Source organism: Callospermophilus lateralis, chromosome 10, assembly GCF_048772815.1.
Source record: "Callospermophilus lateralis isolate mCalLat2 chromosome 10, mCalLat2.hap1, whole genome shotgun sequence".
NCBI classification, from domain to species: Eukaryota; Metazoa; Chordata; class Mammalia; order Rodentia; family Sciuridae; genus Callospermophilus; species Callospermophilus lateralis.
Window position 1 is genome coordinate 114854780 of NC_135314.1, and position 24856 is coordinate 114879635.

Sequence of the window (24856 nt, forward strand, 5' to 3'; positions counted from 1 at the left end):
ACTGGGGGAAAAAAATAATAGTTTCTATATTATTATTGAAAGAGAAATCAGAGAAGATGTAATAAGAGATGATTCAAAAATAGGCAGAACCATAGCCATCACCCACCTCAGGATATATAAGAAGCAGAGAGGAGGGTGATTCAAGGGCGATTCTGAAAGAAGAGATTTTTGGAAAGAGTAGTCAGAGGGTCTTGGCTCCAGTCCTATCAGCCAGGGGAAAGCATCTTCCTACTCACCTCAAACTGAGCTTCAACCCAACAACCTAGAGAACTTGACATGGGATTTCTGGATTTCTCAGGGTCCCAGAGCCTGTGTCCAATTCTTGGTTGACGATGAGTGAAGGTTAAAAATCCATCAGGAGTCACCTTGAGGTATGAACAATGCATGTGGGCTTGCACGTGGGTGCTATCTGTGGCCACGTGGACCCAGGGAGGCCCCCACATGGCGGGCATGACTTGTTTGCGAAAAGGACCTATCGAGAAAAAACTGGAACTGTTCTAGTATATAAAAGCTAAAGGGGAGTCTACGTGATGAGGAACAGAATAGCCTTCCTTCTCTGTATGGGTAGGCCACCAACAAATACATGATTCCTGTATTACATTTTGTCTTTGACTATTAGGTATTGATTTTTTTTTCTCAAAATTTAAACTAGCTTTCCAGTTATTGAAATTCATAGGTGGTTGGAAAGCCAGGTCTACCTAACAAAGCATACGGCGTGAGGTATAGCTGCCACCTACCCCTCTGCTATTTTCTTCACTCTGCTCCCTCTTCTCCAAGAAGTAACTATTATTTTTTTTGTTTTTGCTTTCTTGAGTGTGTGTGTGTGTGTGTGTGTGTGATGTATGTGTACACACACAACTCTGAAGTGTTCTTGCAGTATTCGATTTAACATAGATATGTCATAGTTTATACAACTAATTCCTTTTTGATCAATAGATACTTGGTGATTTCCAGTTTGGGGTTATTGCAAATAGTGATGAGACTTTAGTTAGAGACTCTGGGAGGAGAAGGAGATGAGTCTGGGAGGTGGGCAGGGAACAAGGCTTGTAAGGCTTTGAAGATCATAAGTTTAGATATTTTTCTCAGGGCTTCCATAGTATTGAAGAGTTTCAAACAGAAGATTGACATGATGTAATTTTGATTTTTTTTTCTAGATGGTGTGAATTTAATGTGAAGTCCAGAAAGGTGTCTGCTGCATGAATTATAAAAGTTGTTCTTTGCTAGAAAGATGATTTCTATATTTGAAGTACATGTTTTGCTTACCCTGAAACCCATGATTTGAAATACTTTTCCAGGACAGCAGACTGATACAGCCCTATAGGGCTATGTAAGTACAAGATACTTCAACAGAGTTCTCTAAGAATAAATGTTCAAAATTTAGATTTTAATACTATTCACACTTAGAATAATGCAAAGATCCCCATAAATGACAATCTATTTAAGAAACAAATTCTGTGGTTACAAAAGCAGAATTGTAAACAGTATTATCATCAAAGGGAATCCTGACTGTCCTTTGGCCTTTCAGAATCTACCAAGTGTTTTTAAAAATGTCATCAGCTCACCAAATGTGTAATCATACTGTACATTAGAGCTAGTAATACAGATTTGTGGCCCGCGTAGCTCCACAGTGACCTTGTGTCCCCAGAGTGACCTCCTCTTATACACACATTCAGTCAACTCCATTGTGCACATGTAGGTGTTCACATTGAAGCATCTGAAATAAAATGATCAATGAGTAGAAGTCTTCTGTTTTAGGAAATGCCAGATTTATTATCAAATAACCAAACTCTGAATTTCGTGGAAGATCTAAGTTCTTTTAAAAGAAAATGTGTGGTCTTCACTGAAAGACGCGTGTTCTTTTATTACTCCACTTATTAGTCAAGAGGATTTTTAAATTTGTTCTTCTCTTGTTTGACATGCCTTTTATTGCCTTTAGAAAATGGGTTAATTCTCTTTCTCTAAATACTGGGGAGGGGGAGTTGTCCTTTATTCATCTAACTATAAATAATTAATCTTACTGGGAACCCTGATACCTGAAGTAAAAAAATTGATGCTAGGGACAACTACTACCAAATATCCATTCAGAGTCTGCCACATGCCAGGAACTGGTCTGTCACTGTACTAAGGGCTAAAACAATGCTGTGGAGGATCTGTTGTTATTATGATTGCAATGGTGTGCAAGCATATTTTGCCAAGTTAAATAACTTTCCCAAGAATCACACAGATGTTCACAAACCAAGATGGGAAGCCAGGTTTGGCCGACAAAGAAGTTCCAAGCTAGCAGTCTATAGTTGTATGTAATACTACCAAAGAACTCTAAGTTCTTTGTTGCTTAACGTGTACATTGAATTAATTTCTAATATTTAAAAGATGGGATGATTGTTTTACAATTGTTTTACAATTGTTTTACAACCTTTCTCTGAAAGGTCAGAAGATTGACCACATTGGGACATGCTCCCCAATGTCTACAAATCTGGGTGACATCCCCTAAGACACAGGATGTGCTCCTGGGTGCTTGCTCCTGCAGCTCTGTGCAGGGCTGAAGCTGGGGCTCGTTGTTCACTCTATCTGTTGCTTTCCTTCGCTCAGCCCCAGCCACTCGGGTATTTTCCCTGTGTGCATTGCCAGGAGAGGCTTTGGCTCTGCTAATGCTTTCATCCACACTCCCTTATTGGAAGGTGACAGACACAGGAATGCCAATGTCCAAAACTGTACCTGGAGCCAAAAACAACGACGTAAGGCAAGCAGTTCTCTGGTTGCACCACCTCCTATACCAGTAAGAAAATAGGCTAGGCCCAATGATGACTTCTCCTCTTTAGCTCCATTCCTTTGAGTTACTATCACATTTTCCTTTGGCAGTTTGCCAGAGTTCAATTCTAAAAGTACATCAAGGTCAAAGCCTTGGCAGTTTTGTATGGGTTCCATTCTGAAGAAGACACACTATGTTGTAAAGCATGTGGGATGACCAGCTCGAGATCATTCAAGTCCCGTCCTGCCTGCAAAATGCCCCTGTTACCTTCTTATCCGCTAAGACCCAGCTGAGGCCTTTTCTTTCTAGGGCTCTCCGGCAGCCATTGGGCATAGTTTTGTTGTCTGTGCATCTGTATGTATCTCCTTAAGTGTAAGAGGGTTCACATGACCAGCTGAATAAGGATGAAAACCAGAAATCCGGTTTATTTTTAGTAGTTCAGTACATCACTATAAACAGAAAACAGAGAATGAGTACATTGTAGGCACATTCATAAGTGGCCTTAAAAGACACTGCAGGAGGAAACTCTTCCCACAAGGAAATATCTTCTTTGGGCTGAGCAACAAGCATGCACATATTCATCTACTTCGTCTGGAACAAATGTACAAAGGTAAGAATATGCTGATTTCTCAGCAGCAGTCAATATCTAGCCTTCTGGTCAGCAGACTAGTAAGAATGGGTTGAAAGATTAGAGACAAAAATAACCACATAGAAGAGTCATGTATCTAGACATATGGAGTGGAGAGATACTGAGATTTTTTAAATCAATATTAATATCCACCAGAAAGCATGCATGGAAAAGGAACTGGACAACCAAGCAGACAAAATTACTTGACCAATTGACATTAGCAAATATCAGCAGCAGCAGCTCCAGACACAGGAGAGGAAGCACATTGGAGGAATGGTCACAGTGGCAGAGTTAAAAGCTCCATGTGGCTATGAGCAGGGACTCCCGCTCCCAGTTCTATGTTATTCTTGCTTCTGAATGGGTAACATGCTCAACAACAGAGCAACTGTGCACTGACAGTTGGAAACAATTATCCACGTGTCTCACACATGTGTGAATGTTTTATTAGCAGAGACACTGGTTGCTTTTGTTCAGGACTTTCAGTTTAAAGGCTTTTTAAAATAGCGAATATGTTTGATAGTTAGATTGTATATTCCATAGAAACAAAGCACAGGTTTGTTTATTATACATGGTAAAAAATAATAACACCTCTCCCAGTCAACAGATGTAAGCTTACTTCCCATTATGAAATAGCTGAATTTGCTAAGCTTGTCCTATAATTCAACTCATTAAATATATTGTTTTCACAAACTTCTTTGGGAAAGATGGCTAGGGAAACCAGAGCAAAATGATGATACATTTGGAAGAATAGAGTGAAATGGAAGAATAGAGTGAAATGATAGTGACCAGAGGCTGTGGGTGGGATGGGAAGATGGAGGGAGCAATAGAATAGGGAGATGCTGTTCAAAGGGTGCAAATTTTCAGTTAGGTAGGAAGAATAAGTTTTGAGATTGATTGGTCATCAGCTTGACTATAGTCAATAAAAAGGCATTGCATTTTTCTAAGAGTAAATTTCAAATGCATCATCACAAAAAAATGCTAAGTGAGATGATAGATATGCTCATTAGTTTGGTTTAAGTATTCCACATTGTATACATAAATCAAAACTTCTCATTGTGTAGCATAAATGCAATACAATTAGGATTTGTCAATTAAAACAATATTAATGGCAAAAATGGTGATATTCTGACTATTGCAATTTCAAGAAGTAATAACTGCTCATTGTCTATGATCCAGGAATCTTATATCTTCTGTCAAAATATTTGAAACTATGGCAGCAAATTTATTAACTTGCACATAGGACAGACTTTCAGATCCTTCACAATTCTTGACATCAGTATGGCAATATTACTTGAGGAAACAAACTGACCACCTGGAGGCAGGAGAATACATAGACTCTTGTCATATTAGAAAGCCCATCAGGATAGTTTTTTGTTTTTGTTTTTTTAAAGGGACAGATGTGTATTCTTGATGTGGTTTTGCCGTTCTTACCTGCGCAGATTCAATCAGCAGGACTTTTAAGGGTTTGTATTACGGAATCCAAAGGCAAGGATTTCATGTAACACAGCATCTGAACAGTGGAAAAAGGTATGAGAGTGAGTTCATGATCATAAAATCCACTGGTTAAATTATAGACCAACTGCACAAAATTAGTTGATTTCATGGAATGCTGGGATAGGTCTGTAGAGCTTCTCAGCCCATTGTCAATTTTATTAAAGAATGAAAGGATGGGATGTCTTTTTTTTTTTTTTTTGGTATGAGTTACAGGCATTGAATCAGAAACCTCAATATGATGTTGTATTCCCCAACAGTAAAAATACATAATTTGAGAACCAGGGGTAGAAGCAAGAATGACTTATTTTCCTTCACTCCAAATGACACCCTGGGTAAATTTGCACAACTCTGGGCTGTGGAGGAATGAATGTTCTGAAATCCAAAAAAGCATGCTCTTACCAAGTGAAACCGCAACGATTCCATTCAATTATAAATTGTAGCTGCCACCAAGGTTTCTAATCCTCCAGGGCTCCCCTTGTCCAAAATCCCAGACAAATGTAAGAATTCCCATACTAGCAGGGATAATTGATCTCAGGAAGCAGAAAAAGGTAGGGATGCTTTCACACAACAGGGGCACGAAACAGAACTTGTGGAACTCAAATTATCCACCTGAACACCTCCTGACTCTTGCCTCATTGGACATTTACATGCAGCGACACAGAAATAAGATGGTAATGATCACCCAGCAGAGAGACTCCCAGGAATAAAGAGTAAGATCAGGACAGCAACCAAGGTTTTCTGAGATGATAGTTGAGCACACAGGTATTTAGGAAGAATTGTGTGAGAGAAAAATGCTGAGTACCACCAGTTGTGGCCTGGTATCAACTGCAATGACTGAAGCTCTACTTCATCCCACATGTTTCTCCTTTCCAAGTTTTCCTCTCAAGAAAAGGGACCCATAAGAGCCACGGAGGTGCTCTTCCCAAACCACTGAGGAACAAGTGGTAGACAGTATCCACCAGGAAATGCAGGACTCCGATCTCTGGCTTTGGCATGGGACTCTACCAACAAAACTGAGCTGAGGCCAAATGAGCACAGCAGGGACTTCTCTGATGGATCACTTTGGCTCCAGATGGGTTTGTCTGAAACTTTCTTCAAACTCTATTAAGCATCATATTGTATCCCACAAATCTGTACGATTTTTGGTGTGTTGGTTAAAAATCGTCATAATAAAAAATTTTATAAATTTATTATGGCAAGACCCTTCTTTTCTTGCCTTACTTCTTTGTATAGATCAGAACTTCATTACAGCCTGAGACTTCTCCCCACCTCCTTCAGCTCCTTCTCACTCATTGCATTAATACCATTCCCCTAATTGATTTTTTATACACCTAAGTCCACCACGGTGTCTGCCTTCTATATTAACTTAGTGTATTAATATCAATACGCACAACAAGAAAAAGACTTTATATTAGGTAAGGCACTACTGATGGTCTCAACCCTTGTCTTTCACGAATAAAATCATCAATTCTATGAATGTACATCACAAATAGAAGCTTAATACCCTGATGTAGCAATTCTGAAGTTCAGTTTTGACAACATTTCATTGTTTTTTGTTTGTTTGTTTGTTTGTTTGTTTTTTGCATCAGGGCAAAGAGTGAAATTTTGTATTGAAGAATTGCCTTGAACTACTATTTTGAACACTGAATTCCTCTGAAAATTACCTTTCCCTGTAAGATTGATAATGTTCTTTATTAATCTGGCCTAAGATTGGAAGGTAAATCAGCACTAATACACAAAATGTATATTACAGGAAAACCTTGGGATGACAGTTCACATTGAAGACCAAGTAACATCAAGCCGCATCATACACTTCCTGGACTATCAGAATTTAAGATCAGAAGGAATACTGCCATTCCCACACAATATTTCAAAAGGTATACTTTTCAAATTTGTTAGAGTCTGTAAACAAGTCTGGATGGCGCCTGGCAAAATGGCAGAGGGAGTGGTTTGTGAAGTAAGGCCAGCGAGTCATTAAATGTGGAGATTCCTTATTGGTTGACTGCTGTATCTAGTTTATGCTAATTAAGATAAGCTGTGTAAAATGTATAAATACCTCTGTTGTCCTACAATAAACGGCTCCTACTCCTGCTGTATCAATCTATATAAGTTGTTCGTCACCCCCCGGTTATTTTGCCCAGCCAGTCAGGCTGCGGCACAAATTTAAACCATAGTTTTATAGTTTCGACTTCAAAGGAAATTTCCATATTTCAAAATTCATTTGTGTGTATAAGTGAGGTACTTCGACCCAAACTTTGATGGGAAGTGAGCAATCGAAAATTCAATGACATGCTAAAAAAGGCATGTGTATAAAGAATCTGACAGGTTCTGCAAGCCCCTCCCATATGCCTGTGAGTTCATATCATGTTTAGCATGTCTATCTGTGGAAGAGCATTTTCAAAGACCAACTACGTAAAATCTTGTTACAGATCAGCATAGACAGGCAAACACTGGAAATCAATTTTGATGAAAGGAGACAAACTCTGAAATTCATTTAAGTGAAATATTCCTTCTAAAACAGATTCCATTCATTAGTAGACCAATTTACCAAGGTTATCTTCAATCACTGTTCCTTTTGAATTACGTCAATAAGTTTTGTTAAAACCTGATGACTTGCATAATGCTCTCCATTTTACCTTTTAGGTCATAATTCTAAAATATCCACTACCTGACCTTTTATCTGTGATGGCATAGAGTATGACAGATTCAAAAACAGAAATCATATGCCATGTCGATTGTTTTTAATTTTGATGTTGACTATCAGTTCTATTGAGAACAATTCTGGGACATCTTTGAATACAACATGGTAGTGACATAACAGTTGTAAGAGGAAAGATTCTATGAGGACTTTCAGAATCATGACATTGTGCTGTCATAATCCAGCTTCTCTAATCTTAAATCACCTGAAGACATCCTTTGTGGCTGGATGGAAGAGGAGTATCTGAAATTGCAAAACATTTTCCACCATATTAGTGCTTTCAATGCCTCTGATGTATAGTTAAGCTTTTAATTATATTGTTGCCTAAATATTTTAGCTGCATTGAAGATAAGCTTAAAATGCAAGAATAACAGCAATCTAGGGGGAAAAAAATGACCATGCAGAAATGACAGGTTTGGGCAGAAAGAGGAATTATTTACAGGTTGTACCCACATTATTGCCTAGTTATACCAAGTGGTAGATCAGGAAAAAAAAAATGTAAATGGGGGATGAAATAGATATAAGATTTATGCTCAACAGAAAGTTTAATAATATAACATAAAATGAACTCATGCTAACATTAATAATCTTTAAAAGATACAATATTAGAATTACAGTGCACTAATAGCGAAGCTTGTAAAATATGCACACTAAAAATAAAGCTTTAAATTAAAAGTAATTAATATTATTTATATTACTCTTCTAGATGGAATTTCAAGACTTATTAAACGTGTAAAACAAATTAGATCAAGATTGTTAACACTCTTTTTGTTATTGTAGAAGATAAATGCTTTGTTGGAATTAAATTAATCTCTAACTTCTTCCTTCCGCATGCTAATTAATAGAACAGGATCATGGATTTGTTAATTAAAATAAGATACCTCAGGGAATTGAAATTAATTTTGATATCCTAATAGATACTTTTATATCAATAAATCTCCCAGATGTTTTGTCAGCATTATATAAATGCGGACAAAGGCATTTTTTTTTTTTTTGCTTGACTTTGGCAAAAGTGAGAGGGAATTATCCATTTTAGACTAATCACAATGCATGAGGTAGATTAATGTAGTTTTTCATTAAGACTAATCTCCATGGATATGTTAGAAATTTCACAATAAGCTTTCAAACACTATATATCTAAGTCATTTGTTCAAATGTGATCCAGTCTAATAGTTACTGAGAGCTATAACCATCTGGCAGATGTTTTCTGGCCTATGTGAAATGAGTTGAGGGGCTCATTTCTGTTTCTATTGAACACATGTCCAGGTCACCAGAAATACCACCACAATTTGCACCCTAATTAGCAATATCAAGCACGTTGTGGGCTGCATGGTAATGGAACATGGGCTACCCTCCAAATTTGGAAATGAGTCTATTCAAACACAAATGGAAATGCGCTTCTGGGGTCAGCATCCAGAAAGCTTGCATTTCTGTGTAGTGTAAATTTCAAAACCAAAAGAGAATTTTTTATTTTTGCTCAAGGTATTCACGTGCCACTTTCTTTGAAAATATGTTTTTGGTCGTATTGTAAAATATAACATGGATCAAAGAGTGTTGTCAGCATGGTACTGGACATTTTGAGAAAAACAGACCCCTCCGATCATTTGAAAAAAAAACCACAGTGCTTCTCCAATAAAATTATTTGTATACATACATATCTGTATGCAATGTCAGAGACTTCACAGAATGTCCTTACCCTGGCACATGTAAAACTGATGTGAAATATAATCCATTTTTTTCACTGTGATTCTTCAGGTAGTATCAGTTGACTTTTTTTTTTCATTGTAATATCAGGTCCAATAAAATTACATTGTAAGAATTTTTAAATGAAAAGACTTAAAAACTCTATGTCACTTCTTCTATATTCTAGCTGGAATGGTATACACACACACACTGCACACGTGCGCGCACACACACACACACACACACACACACCAAGAATTCCAGATGCTTTAATTAGCCAGTGTTTTGTTTGTTTGTTTGTTTGTTTTGTTTTTTCTTATATCAGGCTGTATGTGTGAGTCTTTGGTCACATAAGCCAATCCTTTAACAGAAATCACAAGGATTTTTTTTTTTTTTTTTAGGAATCCTTTTTGTTTGTTTACAAATACCAAAAAGCTACATATAATGTACTCTAGAAAAAAAATAATAATTGCAGAAGTATGAAAATGAAACTCAGGAGAGAATAAGATTTTCTTTGAATAGCAAATTTACATAATATTTAAATATTAAATGTGAATATTTAATATTTGTGCTATGGTCTGAGTATGAAAATTCATATGGCAAAGCCCTAGTCTTTAAGGTGATAGCATTTAACCAGTGGAGATTTGGGGGTCATTAAATCAGGAGAAGGAGCCCCCATGAATGAGATTTGTCCCTTTTAAAAGAAGACTGACACCTCACCCCTTTCACCACGTAAAGAACAAAGAGAAGGTGCCATTTGTAAACCAGAAGTAAGAACCCATCATACATCAAATCTTCCATGCCCTGATCTTGTATTTCTTGGTCTCCAAATGGGTGAGACTAAATTTCTATTATTGTATGCTACTGAGTTTATAGTGTTTTTTTTTTATTTATTTTATTTTTTTTATAGAAACCCAATCAGACTAAGACAGTGGATATGTCACGCTTGGGTAAAAATCCAATCACGGAAACTAACTAACATACATTTGGAACGAAACGTAAACAGAATTCCTGTTCTTTCAATGCTCTGTAAGAGAAATACAGAAGGAAATAGGCAAATACAGTATAGTGTAATACAAGCCATGATCGGGAAGAACGAGTTGGATTGGTAACCTCTAAGAGGGAGCTGAGAGTCTCGGGACCCAGAGCTGCTGGACAGCCATGGGTGTATTTAATTTGATTCTAAGTCCTGTGTCCAGCACCATAACTGGCCCATAGAAAGGAACATAGTAGAGTTTTAGGATTGATGAAAATACAAATTATCATAAAATTATCATTGTGGATGTTGACGGTGAGGGCAATGTGGATGTGGGTAGTTGTGCACATGTATGCATAAAATTTATACACTGTTGGAAATTGTGTGTGTGTGTGTGTGTGTGTGTGTGTGTGTTACAAAAGATAGAACCCAGGCACTCTATCACTGAGCTACACCCTCAGCCCTTTTCTTTTCTTTTTTAATTTATTTACTTATTTATTTATTTATTTTTGATACCAGAGATTGAACTAAGGGACATTCAAAATCTGAGTCACATCCCCAGCTCTATTTTGTATTTTATTTAGAGACAGAGTCTCACTGAGTCGCTTAGCACCTCGCTTTTGCTAATGCTGGCTTTGAACTCGCAATCCTCCTGTCTCAGCCTTCCCAACAGCTGGGATTACAGGTGTGCACCACTGTGCCCAGCTCCTTTTCATTTTATTTTGAGTCAAGGTCTCCTAAGTTTCCCAGGCTGGCCTCAATCTTGAAATCCCCCTGCCTCAGCCTCCCAAATAGCTGGGATTGCCAGTATGTACCACCTCACCCCGTCTATCAGAATTTGGGGGGAAAATCAGCTTGGGTAATTATGTCAACCGATCAATAAAAGATTTTATATATATAAAAAAAAAAAAAAAACAGATCACATGTATTCTGTAATATTTTGAATTCTAGAGTTGAGCAAGATCAGAGCCAGGGCATTGATAAGATCGTTCAGGGCTAGAGTACACATGATAAAATTCAAAAGAGCAAGGAGGCCTCCTAGATAACACCAGAATGAAAAGCAAAGAAAGCCATCGGAGTCATTAAAGCAAAACCAGGAGGAAATAACGTTAAATAAGCCAAAGAAGGAAAGTTTTGAAGCAAAGGAGGTCAGCAGTTAAGCGCCCAGAGAGGTCAAGTGAATAAGGATTTCAAAGCATATTTAGTGCTGGCAACCCAGCGCCATACGTTGCCTTGGAAACAGCAGTTTCCAAGACGTGACAGCTTTAGAACTGGGGAGTGGAGGCAGATTGCTCCTGTCTAGGTGGTGAATGGAGGGTGCGGGGGGCGGAAGCAAAGAAGGCAAATATTGACGTATATTTGAGGAAGCTTCTGTTCAGTGAAGAGACAAAGGGCCTGGCATTGAAACTGACAGCCGAATAATGGAGAGAAATATTCCTTCACGTTTTCTTTCATGTGATAGTGAAGTTCCTACACAGAGTGTTTCCCATAGATTTTCACCAAACAGTACCATGAATTACTAGGAATAGTTTGTGGAATCACTGTCTTCCCAGGTTCATCGGCCCAAATGACTTGTTTAACATGCTTGAAGGTAAAGAGATGGGGCAGGGAGCCCTGAGAGTCCCCAACAACTCTGCAAAGCTATCATTTGCTTTTTATATTTATTTTTTAGTTCTAGGTGGACACAATATCTTTATTTTGTTTTTACGTGGTGCTGGGAATCGAACCCAGTGCCTCACGCATGCTAGGTGAGCACGCTACCACTTGAGCCACATCCCCAGCCCCTGCTTTTTCTATTTTAATAAGCCTTCTGGGGAGCAACTGGGAAGGACCAGTGTGACATTTCACAAATTCTTCCTGATCACAAAGAAGATAAAATGTGAGGGGGAAAATTAAACATATAATATATAAGCCCTGACTCCATTTCCTTATGGATAAATGCTTGCAGCCGAATTCTATACTACCACATTTTCATTTTTTCCCTTGCTGCTGTTTTATTTATTTATTTTTTATTGTTTCTACTTTCCTTAACTAATTGGCTTCCTTCTTTGAATTCTCTTGTTCACTAATATATATAATTATAAGTAAACTAAAGCAGTAAAAAAATGAATTAAAGTCTTTTTTGCCATATAGAGTGATTTTTAAAACTGCAACTCTGAAGTATAGTTTTATTGTTGTGTTTACATAAACTAGTAGACAATCTGATCTTTTTTCTTTCTCTAGCAGGATAACAGAAGGGAAGGGTGTGGTGGGTTTCTGTGAGATCTCCTAGGGTCTCCTACTTTGTTAATCACAGTTTAAGTAAACAAAAGAAATCAACTGTTATAAGTGATTTTTCTCCTCAACTCTCTCCTCAGCATCCTGGTAGCAGAGTCACCAGGCTTTCTGTGTAAACACAGCTTTACCTGATACAGAGGGCTCCTAGACTCAGTCATACAAATGGGGAGATTGCGATTGCTTATTAACTCCGTTCATCCCTCAACACTCTGTTCTTGATAAATATAAGAGGGCCATCAACAGGAGAGGTCTAACAGAGTGGACAAGTGTCAGGTCCCAAGAAGCAACATGAATCCTCTTGGCATTTCAGATCACATGGTTAGTCATAAGCCGCCTGGCGCTAAGCTTTTTTTTCACATTTTGTTCCTCTCCTAACTTGTGGTATTTTATGACTCATAATTACCTTCAGCAGAATCCCAGTCAACAGACATGATTGGAATCAAATTTTATAGACAACATACACAGCATTTATAAAATGGAGAAAAAAAATGACTCAACTTGTGAGTTTGCTGTAATTCACTAATTAAATGAAGCATCCACCTATCTGATCCCCTAATACAACATCTAACGCACAGGAATTTTCTTCTTTCCTCTTTTCATCCTTCAAACACTTCTTTTCTCAAGTGGAACAAGGACTCCAGAGGTGCCTGCAAGTGTTTTTTGAAGCAAAAGGTCTTTATTTAAAGTCATTGCTCCAGGGGCTGTGGTTGTAGCTCAGTGGTACAGCACTTGCCTAGCATGTGTGAGGCACTGGGTTCGATTCTCAGAACCGCATATAAATAAATAAAAATAAAGTTCTAAATATAAACAAGTAAGGTTGAAAGGAAAATTTTGTTGTGTTCTTTAATCAGGGAGATAGAGGATGGATGGATGGATGGATGGAGAGGTAGGTAGGTAGATAGATAGATAGATAGATAGATACATAGATACATAGATAGATAGATAGATAGATATCCATCCTAAGTAAGGGCTGGAGAAAAAGCAATTCAAAGAAATTCTACGTTAGACTTTTATGGGGTTACTTCTCCACCTTTTGAGTTCTATCAGGATGTCCCTTTGATGTAATGAAATTTAAATTCAAAGTAGTATCACTTTCCTGGCCAGTATGGCATTGTAACTAAAAGATGTCCTGCACAGGGCCAGGCCAGATTCTTCACTCTGAACATTTGCTCAGACCCAGGACATCACTTAGCTGGGTACACCATATACAGTGTTCCCTATCTCAGAGGAGGTCGCTCACATTTTACACATGGCAGGTTTGTATAGTGATTACTATTTTTCTGAAAGGTGAACAATTCTAGTTCTAACAAAATCAGAAAAGGGTTCCCTTTTGCATAAAGATCGATTCCTTCCCTTCTCCACCTATCCTTACCGTGCTTTCTTCCTAGAGAGGCTGACTTCTTTCCTTTGTGAAAGAGAACCTCACGTTCTCCAGCTTCCCAATGGACTTTAGCCAATGGGGAGGTGAGAGACCGGAAGATGGAAGGAGAATGCGGTGGTCAGAGTAGCTCTCCTCATCCTACCCTCTCCAGGAAACCAAAGTCTGTGACTCTCTCTCTCTCTCTCTCTCTCTGGGTCACTTCTGTCATCCACCTGCTTGTTTCTGTGAGACTGAGTAGTGGACTCAGGCGATTCATCTTAGATCTCATGTCCATGTATCTATAAATAATCCCTTTGTAGTTAAAACTTCCTGTTCTGTCTTGAAGTGTCTCTTGGTTTCTCTTGGTTCCTCTCAGTCCCCTAATTCCTGGAGGTCCCTCCGTGTGTCACACCCAGGCACTGTAGGTCTCGCCCATCCCTGTGCTCATGCACCCCATCCAGGCCCTAGATTCCACTCCTGCACACCTCCTATTAGGAAAAAAAAAAAAAAAAAGGAAATAAAGAGACAACCTGGAAAATGTGTGGGGAGTCAGACCCTTCTACAAAATCTATCACGTGCGATTGTGCTCTTCTTCAATCAGGGCAGACAAAAACTCTTGCACATTCCCTTATCTGTGAAAAACACCACTCCACGTTGCAAAAGAACAAAGACACTCATTTGAAGTTTGTTTCGAGCAATGAATATTCAAACCATAAATGCCAAATTATATAAAAGTTTTAAAGTAAGAGTGTCATATCTCCAACTCTCACCTCTGAGTCCATTGTCTTTTTAACAGTTGGTGTTTTGGGTTTGTTTGCCTTTGGGTGGGTATCAGAAGATATTTTTAAAACATTCTAAAAGTCTTCAAATATTGAAATATTATAAATATCTGAAAATATAAGATTCTTCTAAGATATACTTCAGATTCCTGATTTGTTAAATAGTGTTGACTCTCAACAATATTAGATGAGCTATTTAATGAAATCACATTTCCTTTTGCCACGATTTACATATTTACACACAATTGCTTTTGTGTTTTCAGGGCTTCTACGATGTACCTTCCATTGTTTGTCTAAAGCCAGGTCCTCTGGGCTCCACCCATAGGTTGATTACAAAAACAGAAGACCAACAGACACATTTATAATATTATGGTATACAGTTCTGCAGAATGAAATCATGTGTAGGAAAAAAAAAAAAAGTAACCTTTAGCTACCAAATCTGTGCTAAAGGGAAACTATTCCCAGCCTCAATGTCTAATTAATTCTCTTGCCAGACAATCAATTGCTCAAAATATTATCACAATAGTGTGCTTGTCTTTCCATCTTGACCTATATGTGCAGCTATGTATAATTTTAAAGGGGAGAGAATTAAAAATAGCCTTATACCAGTCCATAAATTATACACAAATATAGCATCATTTATGTCAAAATTTCAAAGAATTTATTAATCCTAGGAAAAGCTGATAATGAGAATGAAATAATGGTTTCGGGAGGTAACCTTGGTAACAGTTTGGCTTGGTTTCCATGGTAACAAAGAGTACAGCTGAGAGGCTCAAAGAATCACAATTTCCTTTGATTGGTAGATTCTCAAAAATGATGATTTGGAAAGTGACAGGGGATTTGAAAAAAGAAAAAGATTTCCCTTATGAGGAATGAGACATTAAGTGTAATAATAGCACATTGATGGTTGGACACAGACAGGCCTTTGAAATTTAATGAAACCCCCCTTTGCTCCTTCATAAAAAATTGGATAGAATATCTCAATTTATAACAGCATGAATCTGTAGACTAAATTTCCTTCTCCTGATTAACTAGCCACTGTATACTAGATGACTTATAATGTCCTCATAAAATTAGCTTAAAATTCTATTCAATGACATAAATTGTGAATAAATCCACAATAAAATATTTTTGCTGTCTCTGTATTGTTGTGTGGAGCTTAATAGGAAAAAAAGGTAAAATAAAAAATATAGTGAGAAGGGAATTAAGAAATCTAGAAAATCAGGACATATCTCTGTAGCTAGTAGTTGCATGAGTTCATATCATTTTACTTGCTCCGGGCTTTTCTTTTCACAAAGTAACTCTCAGTACTTACTATCAAAAACAAAACAATCTGAATAATTACCTAAGCTGCTTAGCTGCTCATTGGAAAATACCAGATAGATTTTTCTTGCTTTACCCACTATAAGTAGAAATTGTAAGTTGAAAATGCATCTAACCTACAGAACCTCGTAGCTTAGCAACATGACAAACAGTAGAGTATCAGTTCTTGAGCCTCGTGATTGCATGGCAACGGGGAGCAGCTTCTTGCTGCTACTACTAGCCAGTATCAAGAGAGCATGATACCACCACGTCACCAGCCTGGAAAAAAATCATGTTGGATCATAGCTAGAAAATTTATTGATAATGCCTATTATGTTTGCACCATAATAAAATAAAACTAAAAAATTGAACCCCTATAAGTCAGGAAAATCTATAACACATTATTTTAAATTGTTTGAATTGTAGGATTTTAAAACATTTTTTTATCAATGTGAAACACAAATTTGGAGAGATGCACAGACAGGCTATGAAAACCCTGGATGAAACTGTAGATATTGAGCTCCTGTCTACAATGTCAGAATCTCATAAAAAGAATAACAACAACAACAAACTTTATTTAGATCTCCCTATGAGGAAGGTATGTAAAGGAAAGAAAGATTGAACAATCTTTTGCAGAGTCAATGCTTTACATCTAGAAGGCAAAGCACTGAGTGACAAACAATTGTAAAATCCACACAAACTCTCTGAGAGGAGGATATGGATTGATGGACTAAAGGCCATGGGTCCAGGCATCTTAAAATAGTCTCCTGCACACAACTAATGGAATAAAAAAAGGGGGGGGGGGAGGTTAGTGAAAGAATAAATGTATGCATGGATCAAAAGTTTATGTGCTTCAAAAAGAAGTGCTATGGAAGAATTCACCGTTTGTCATATGCTAGTCAATTTCTTGAAATCCAGGGATAAGGAAAGATTTCTGCAGTCATATAAGCAAAAGACTCATGAGACAGAAGGCCTACTGTATTCAGATATATACACAAATACTGAAGGTAATAGGAGAATCTACAGCAAGGTACAGGAAACTGAAATTGTAACCCTGGAATGTTATACCCAGTCAATGTGTCCAGCAAGTGCAATGGTAGCAATGTTTGTAGGTATGACTGCCTAAATTAAGAAAATAAGAATTGATGAAAACTTCTAGAAAACACAATATCATGGCAACCCATGACATGGCAAAACTATGATTAAAGGTTGAATGTTAATTATTAAGATTTTATATACAGAACTAGAACAAATGTTGTTAATATACATGGTTATAGAAAAATGAATTTAGAGTTTATTATATAAACATGATGAGGGCTAGATAACTATAGCTCACTGGCAAAACACTAACCTAGAATGTGCAAGGCCATGAGTTCCACCCACAATGCTGAATTTAAAAATAAATAAATAAATAAATAAATAAATTCAATATATAAGTAATTCTGTACGAATAGATATAAGATCTATAATTTATATTTCAAGAGAGGATAAGAAATAAGAAGGAAGAATAATAAAATCTCTATTTATCCAATAGGATAAAACATTTTAAAAGTAAAAAAATCACAAATAATATATGAAATGAGATTATAGAAATAAACCCATATAAGTCAAAAATTGAAATGAATATAGAATAGCTTAGTGAAATATTAATTTTATCAGATTAGATGATGTGTTAGTACAGTTTTTGTTACTATAATAAAAATACCCGTGGCTGAAACCATAGAAAGAGAAAAGGTTTGTTTGGCTCACAGTATTGACCTCAGTTCAGTCAGGAGAGGACCTGGTAGCAGAGTAATCTGCTATCACTATGACATCTGAAAGAAAGACATCCTGTTGCAAAACAAATCCAAAGAAGCTTGGGATTCAAGGAAGGTTTTTCATCAACAATCTTGTTATAAGAACTAACTCAGGGTCCCCTTGAAACTTAATATTCGTTCCAATGCCAGCACCCCCCTCCCCCAGTGACCTAAACTCCTCCTACTAGGCCTCACCTCTTGGATCTCATTCCTTTATTAACTTTGACACATTGAGGACCAACTTTCAGTGAGTAACTCTTTACTGAGTGCTAGCTCTAGGGCAGACACTGCTTGGATGGCTAGGATGTGTCAAGGAGTAATAAAGAAAGACTAAGACCCCGACTGCAAAGAACTTGTGTCTTGCCAGGAGAAACCGACAATATGTAATAAACACAATTAAAAAAAATAGACAAATGGTGTTTTGGAAATGGCAGTGCCTAATAAATGAAAGAAAAATTAGGAAGGATTAGAAGGACCAGGGGAACCCCAGAAAGAGAATAGTGTGGGAGTGATAAGTAGGGTGCTTGGGCCAGACCTCATTTAAATGGTGGTATGAAGACATTAATCTGCTCCTATCTCACACAGCAGCATTCCAAAAAGAGATAACAGAGCAAAGGTCCAGTGTAGAAGAATCCCAGGAATGTTCCAGAAATAGAAAGGAGGCTGATATGACTGTTGTGGAGGAAAGAGAGGGAGCAGTGTGGGACATGATCCAGTAACCAGATATTAGGAAACACAGGAGAGTGAAGTGATCTGACTTACATTTGCAAATGGCAATTTTTGCCGTTCCCCATGAGAATCTAGTGTAAAGGGCAGGGATAGGATCAGGAGCGGCATCTATGAGCTAGGGCAATAATCAGGCATGAGATTATCATGGCTGCATTAGGAGGGCAGCAATGAAGGTGGTGTAGTCTCCTTGGATTCCTGATCTAATTTTGAAGCAAGAGCCAAAGGCTGTCATGTGTGATCAACAGTGCGTGAGAGGAAGAAACCTGAGAAAAATGACTAAGGAATTTTCAAGAGAAGAAAATGAAAAACTCTACAAAGCATAAAAATGCATCATGTCATGCAAAATAGAACTTGAACATGGTTTTTACAGAAACTAGAGACTTAAGAATTGTTTTGTAAATCAAGTAATCCACAGTGACGTTTGAGAAATTAACATATTTTAAATGTGTTTACATGCATCTTTGGGGGAATATATTACACTTTATACAACAAGCCAACTACAGGCTCATGCTTTCTCTCAGCCACGCTGCTCAGTCAGCCTGAAAGACTGTTCTTCCTTTTCTCCACCTTGCAAATAGATTTCCTCCCTTTCAAAAATAGCGTGCAAAATTCCACATTCTAATCATCCTCCATGCTCCAGTACTAGCAGGAGTCATTAATGTCCTCATCTTTACACGATACATACTTTATGGGACATTTTACACACTATGCTTCACCTTGGATGTGTTTACCTAGCTGTTTGTCTCACCTGGACTGTCCTTCCCCTTTCTTTTTTCTCTTCTCAGCCTGAGAACACAGTACAGTGCTTGGCAAATGGGAGAGAGCCAATGGATGCTTTTGAATTGACATTGAGTGGATACCTCTAAACAGGAATAGGTCCAGGTGACACATCAGAAAATTCATCTCAGTTGTGGGTGTCAATAAGTAGAGTGGGAATACAAATCCAGAGTTAATTATACATATCTTTGTATCTATAGTTAGGTACAAATCTAAGGTTAAGTTTTTGCCATGCCCATATGGTCACATTTGATTTCTGCAAAGAACACTTTAATAAGGTGCTATTAAAAAGTTGTAACAGCAAAGTGAAGGAGGGGAGGGAGGGTGCACCGGGTGCAGGAAAGATGGTGGAATGAGATGGACGTCATTACCCTAGGTAAGTGTATGACTGCTCATATGTTGCAACTCTACATGGTATACAAGGAGAGAAATGTAAAGTTGAAATGTAAAGAAAAAAATAAAACTGCTGCAGTTGGGTACAATGAACCAAAATGCATTCTGGGGTCATATATACCTAATTAAAATAATTTTTTAAAAAATTGTAACAGCCCATATTTCTAGCCACCTTAAAGGCATAGTGGTGTGTGTGTGTGTGTGTGTGTGTGCGAGAGAGAGAGAGAGAGAGAGAGAGAGAGAGAGAGAGAGAAAGAGAAAGAGAAAGACATTTGCTAGTAAGTAAAATAATTAAGGGTGGAAAATTAAGTCATAGCCAACACTGCTTGTGGCATCTCCAGCATCAGTGTGCAGTGATCACTTCGTGAAAGCAGGTAAGGCATCAGTACCTGTATTAGAGAAGGTACCTCCACTAGATAACAGCAAGAAGAAAAAGAACATGCACAGATAGCAATGGCTAACCTTGCTTTTCCACCAGACTTGAGCTTCCCATTCAGTAAGTATCATTCTCCAGAGTATATAGGATTCCTTCCACTGTTTTAACCTCTGCTTACCAAAGCACGACCTTGAACGTGGCAGCGTTTTCTCAAAAGACTTAGCCTGTCGACCCCAACCCAAATAAACCTCCGCTGCGCTCTTCAACAGGAATCAATTCGAAAGTGTTTTGCCTATATGTTTAAGGTATATTTATCTCAACAATTCTCTCAGTTCCTTGGGAACTGTGCGCTTGGGGATCCCAGCTCAGGGAAGCTTATTTCAATGCTGGACTTGTGAAGAAAATGTGCTGCAGCAAACGACAGGAGCGCGCAGGCTGCCAGGGAACTGCGGCTGCCGTCCAGGGAGGCAGCCTTGTGCAGGGCTGCGCGGGAGGTTGCAGCTGCTGACCGGCTGGGTGCAGTGTTTTGGTGACATCTGAAAAGGCAGACAGATGTTGGAAGGACAAAGTGACCACACTGAGCAAGGCACAAGGTAAATCTAATTTAAATAACGGTAGAAATAGAGAGCTTTTCACAATGATAAAGCAGTTCCTGTTGGGGAGTACAGGAGTCTCTGAAGATTGTGAAACGTGCTCTCATCTCAGCTCTGTCTTTCCATCCACCAGCTACCGATTCTCTCTCTCTCTCTCTCTCTTTTCTTTCAACCTTGCCTTTATCTACTAAACACACACATTAGCCTATACCCTGAAAAATGGGTAGACAAATAATTGCTGATTGGTCTCATGTCTGCAGAGTACAGTTTCCTGCTAGTAATTTCTGTCTCTTCCTCTGTAACATATCCTCCAATGTTTGCTTAAGCCAGGAACTCTCAGAATACTCCCATTTCATTTGGACTCTTTACAGGAAAAGAACCTTAGGAACTATTGAATGTTGGAATTGGGCACAACAGACCTGGTGGACACCCCATGACAAAGATGCTATAGAGACTGATCATTTCAAAGAAAACTATTCAACTTAGTCTTCTTAAAGAAAATATATAGCTGAAAATTTGAAAAGAACTTCTATGCACCAGCTAAAATTTTACTCCTGCTATGGGCCTAAAAATCTAAAGTATGGAATACATTTTTCTGTAAAGTCTTCATACACAAAAGTTCAAAATAAGAGTATTTTCCAACTGGTGAAGAGGGACCCTCTGGAGAGATTTGCTTCATAACTATGTCTCCCTTGGTTTCAGATAAACTCTACTGTGTATGTAGGATCCTTTTCCTTTATTCCTGGTTCTTTGGATCAGTGCTTTTTTTTTTTTTTTTTTTTTTTTTTAATGTAGGCCGAAAAAAAGATAATGTGAAATCTCTTTCTTAACCAAAAAGGGTGATCCCTCTCCCAGTCCTCAAGCACAGATATCTCAAGAGCTATTCCTTCCCTGCTTTAAAGAAACAGGAAGGTTTAACTGTGAGACAATAAATTGCTAATTCAAATGGCACATTATTGATTCTAGTTATATTTTCTTTTCAGAGAGGGGATGAGTTCTGTCATTTCACTTTTAGTTAGAAAGTGACTCACAATTTTTTAAAAATTAAGTAGAATACTGATCCCTGTGCTTTGCCGCTCCACTTGAGCACAATTTCCCAGAGTGAGAGCAAGGCCTTTGCAACTCAGAGTTCTAGGGATATACTGGAAAGCTAATAAATGTTGACTGAATGAACAAATGAATGAAGCATTATATCAAATGAGCAGGTTTGAATAAGATAGTAAAAAAAATGCCCTTTGATATAACTCAGTTGGTAGAGTGCTGGCCTCACATGCATAAGGCCATAAATTCAATCCCCAGCACAGAGAGAGAGAAAGAGAGAGAGAGAGAAATGCACTTTGATACAAAGTTTATTCCCCAGGGCGAATAAATAGTTAATGGAGCTGGTAGCAGTAGCTCAAGCCTGTAATCCCAACTGCTGCTCAGGAGGCTGAGACAGGAGGATCATGAGTTCAAAGCAAGGCATTAAGCAATTCTGCGGGACCCTGTCTCTAAATAAAATACAAAATAGGGCTGGGGATGCGGCTCACTGGTGGAGTGTCCATGAGCTTAATCCCTGGTACTCTCCCCCCAAAAAAGTTAATGGAATAAAAGAAGTTACATTTCCCCAGAGGAAAACCACATCTGTTTACATTAAAGGATTGGATTTTTCATATTTAATAGAGTAGTGCTATTTTTCCCATATTTGCTTTTCTTACTTCCTGTGTTTATTTACTCATAACTTATCTCATTCACAAAGAATTTTACTACAGGAAAGTGTAAATCCAGGGGCCAGACTTATGCATAGAGATGCATGTCTTAGGTGTTGCATGAAGGAAAATTATTGATGGACTCTTATTTTAGTAGACCATGCCTTTGATATCTCTGAATGAAAGACACCTGAAATATAGTTCATTTGCATACCATGCTCCACCTCCAGCGGTCACTTTCATAACTGGCTATTCATAAAAATTTGTTATTAATTTGGTGTGATAGGACACATGAAAGCAATAATACACACATAGGTGTTTGTATTACTCAGATTAATGCAGCAAGATCTCTGGATGCTGCCTTTCATATATTAATATTTAGGAGCCTTCCAATTAATTCCCCATTACACTGACCAAGCCTGTACCAGAGGAGGATGTGGAAATGAGAGCTCTCATCCAGTGCTCTTGGTAATGTAAGTTGGGACAAGTACATTGACGATCAACTCAGTGGTTTTTACTAGAGGTGAAGAACTTCATATCCCATAAACCGGAAATTTCGATCTTCCACTTAGAGCTCCAGAACACAAGTCCTCATGTGCATGAGAACCATGGCTTCCACCATGGAAACTACATCACTGTCCACAAAGGACAATGACACAGCTTGTGTTCATTAGTTTCATAAAATGGAATAACCGCAGTGTTTTAATGGAATTGTATACATTGAGATGAATTTTTTAAAAAACATAATTTTAAGTGAATAAAATGTGCTTCAGATGCCATTTAAAATAACATTTATATAAATTAAGAAACAAATTTCTGGGCTGGAGTTGTGACTCAGCGGTAGAGCGCTCTCCTAGCACATTCCAGGCCCTGGGTTCAATCCTGAGCACCACATAAAAATAAATAAATAAACAAAATAAAGGTATTGTGTACAACTAAAAAATAAATATAAAAAAAGAGAAACAAATTTCTCTCACTTCATACATTTTTGCATATGTACCTATGTATATGTTTAAATAAATATGTATTTATGTTGTGTGTGTAATTTTTAGGAATACATAAAATCAGAGGCAGAAAAACCATAAACCTAGTGAAGTATTCCTAAAACTGGCTCATCTGGTCCTTGTTCTGCCCCCACCTGTAGGCTTACATCCTGCTCCATTTTCCCAGATGCTACACAGAGCATATCAGTGTTTTTGTTTTGTTTGTTTTGTTAACAGGTAGCATTGCTTTTCTATTACTATACAGATTTAAACAAATTGCAATCGTTCCCCTGCAACTGAAAGAGACTATTTAGATAAGCCTCTCTGCCATGAAAATGTAAAGTCAAATATCTAACCATTAAACAATTGGTAAAGTTCTGAACAATGGTGCCTATTGAATGGAAAACCCTCCAGAAACAGTTATGATATGTGCTGGAAAACTGCCATAAGCAGTGGATAATTTTCTAAGAATTATGTTGCAATTTTTTCTCCACTTTGTTGATAAGGACTGAGGCTGGGGGATAATAGAGGCTTTTCTTTCAGGAGGGGACAGGACAGGAACACAGAGCTCTTTAGGTAGAGGCCGAGGCTCACCCAGAAGAGTAGCCGGATGGACAGTAAGGAGTTTCCTGGGAAGGGTCAAGGCCTTTGATCTTAAGTTTTCTGAGATTCATTTTCAGGTTTTTCTTTTTTAAAACTGCAATACCATTCTGTGAGTTTCGGGTTTGGATTTTATCCGTTGACATGCCCACCTTGTGTTGGCTACTTCGTGGAAATCAAGTGGGGACCAGAAAAACAGCACTTTGGTGGTGAAGTGAAACAGATGCCTCTTGAAAAGATTTACCATGGCCCAGCATGGTGGCATTAGCCCATAATCCCAGGAGCTTGGGAGGATGAGGCAGGAGAATCACAAGTTCAAAGCCAGCAACTTGGGAAGGCTCTAAGCAATTTAGTGAGACCCTGTCTCAAAATAAAAAATAAAACAATAAAAAGGGCTGGGGATGATGCTCAGTAGTTAAGCACCCTGGGTTCAATCCCTAGGACCCCTCCCCCCCACGCAGGGGGAAAAGAAAAAGAAAAGTCACAGTACAGAGCTGAGTGAATGATGTGGCCTTCTTGAGAATTAATGGTGGCCCTGGTTCTTTGTGGGCTACAGGTGTTAGATGAGGAGCACCAGTAGCAGGAAAGTAAAGTGGTTGGCAGCACCAATCTGAGCAGGAGCACAGGCAAGCCTGGCTCAGGGTTGCTAGGCTGCCTGAGAGGACAGTGTCAGGACACATGAAACAGCTGAGGGTTTCAGCAGGGAGGTTTTTAGGTCCTCCTTCAGAAAGACTAAGGAACAGAAAGGACTAGAGAGAAGGCAGTCACAGATAGGTGAAGTATAGGCCTTTAAAAGGAAATAGACAAACTTTCCAAGGTGGCATATACCTGTAATCCCTGCCACTCAGGAGGCTTGAGGCATAAGGATCACAAGTCAGAGCCACGCTGGGCAATTAAGAGAGACCTTGTCTCAAAACGTAGGAAGAAAGAAAAAAGGACTGTGGACATAGCTCAGTGGTGGAGCGCTTGCCTAGC

General features: G+C 38.2%; 1 protein-coding gene across 1 annotated transcript in view; it reads left to right on the forward strand.

The window, feature by feature from the left end:
* The first annotated feature begins 441 nt into the window (after positions 1-441).
* Positions 442-24856, forward strand: part of Plscr5 (phospholipid scramblase family member 5) — a 43631-nt gene continuing 19216 nt past the window's right edge. The window contains exons 1-3 of the mRNA XM_076867060.1: positions 442-500; positions 2590-2776; positions 3209-3359. Coding sequence (XP_076723175.1) covers positions 442-500; positions 2590-2776; positions 3209-3359 — 397 coding nt within the window. The remainder of the gene's footprint in view (positions 501-2589; positions 2777-3208; positions 3360-24856) is intronic.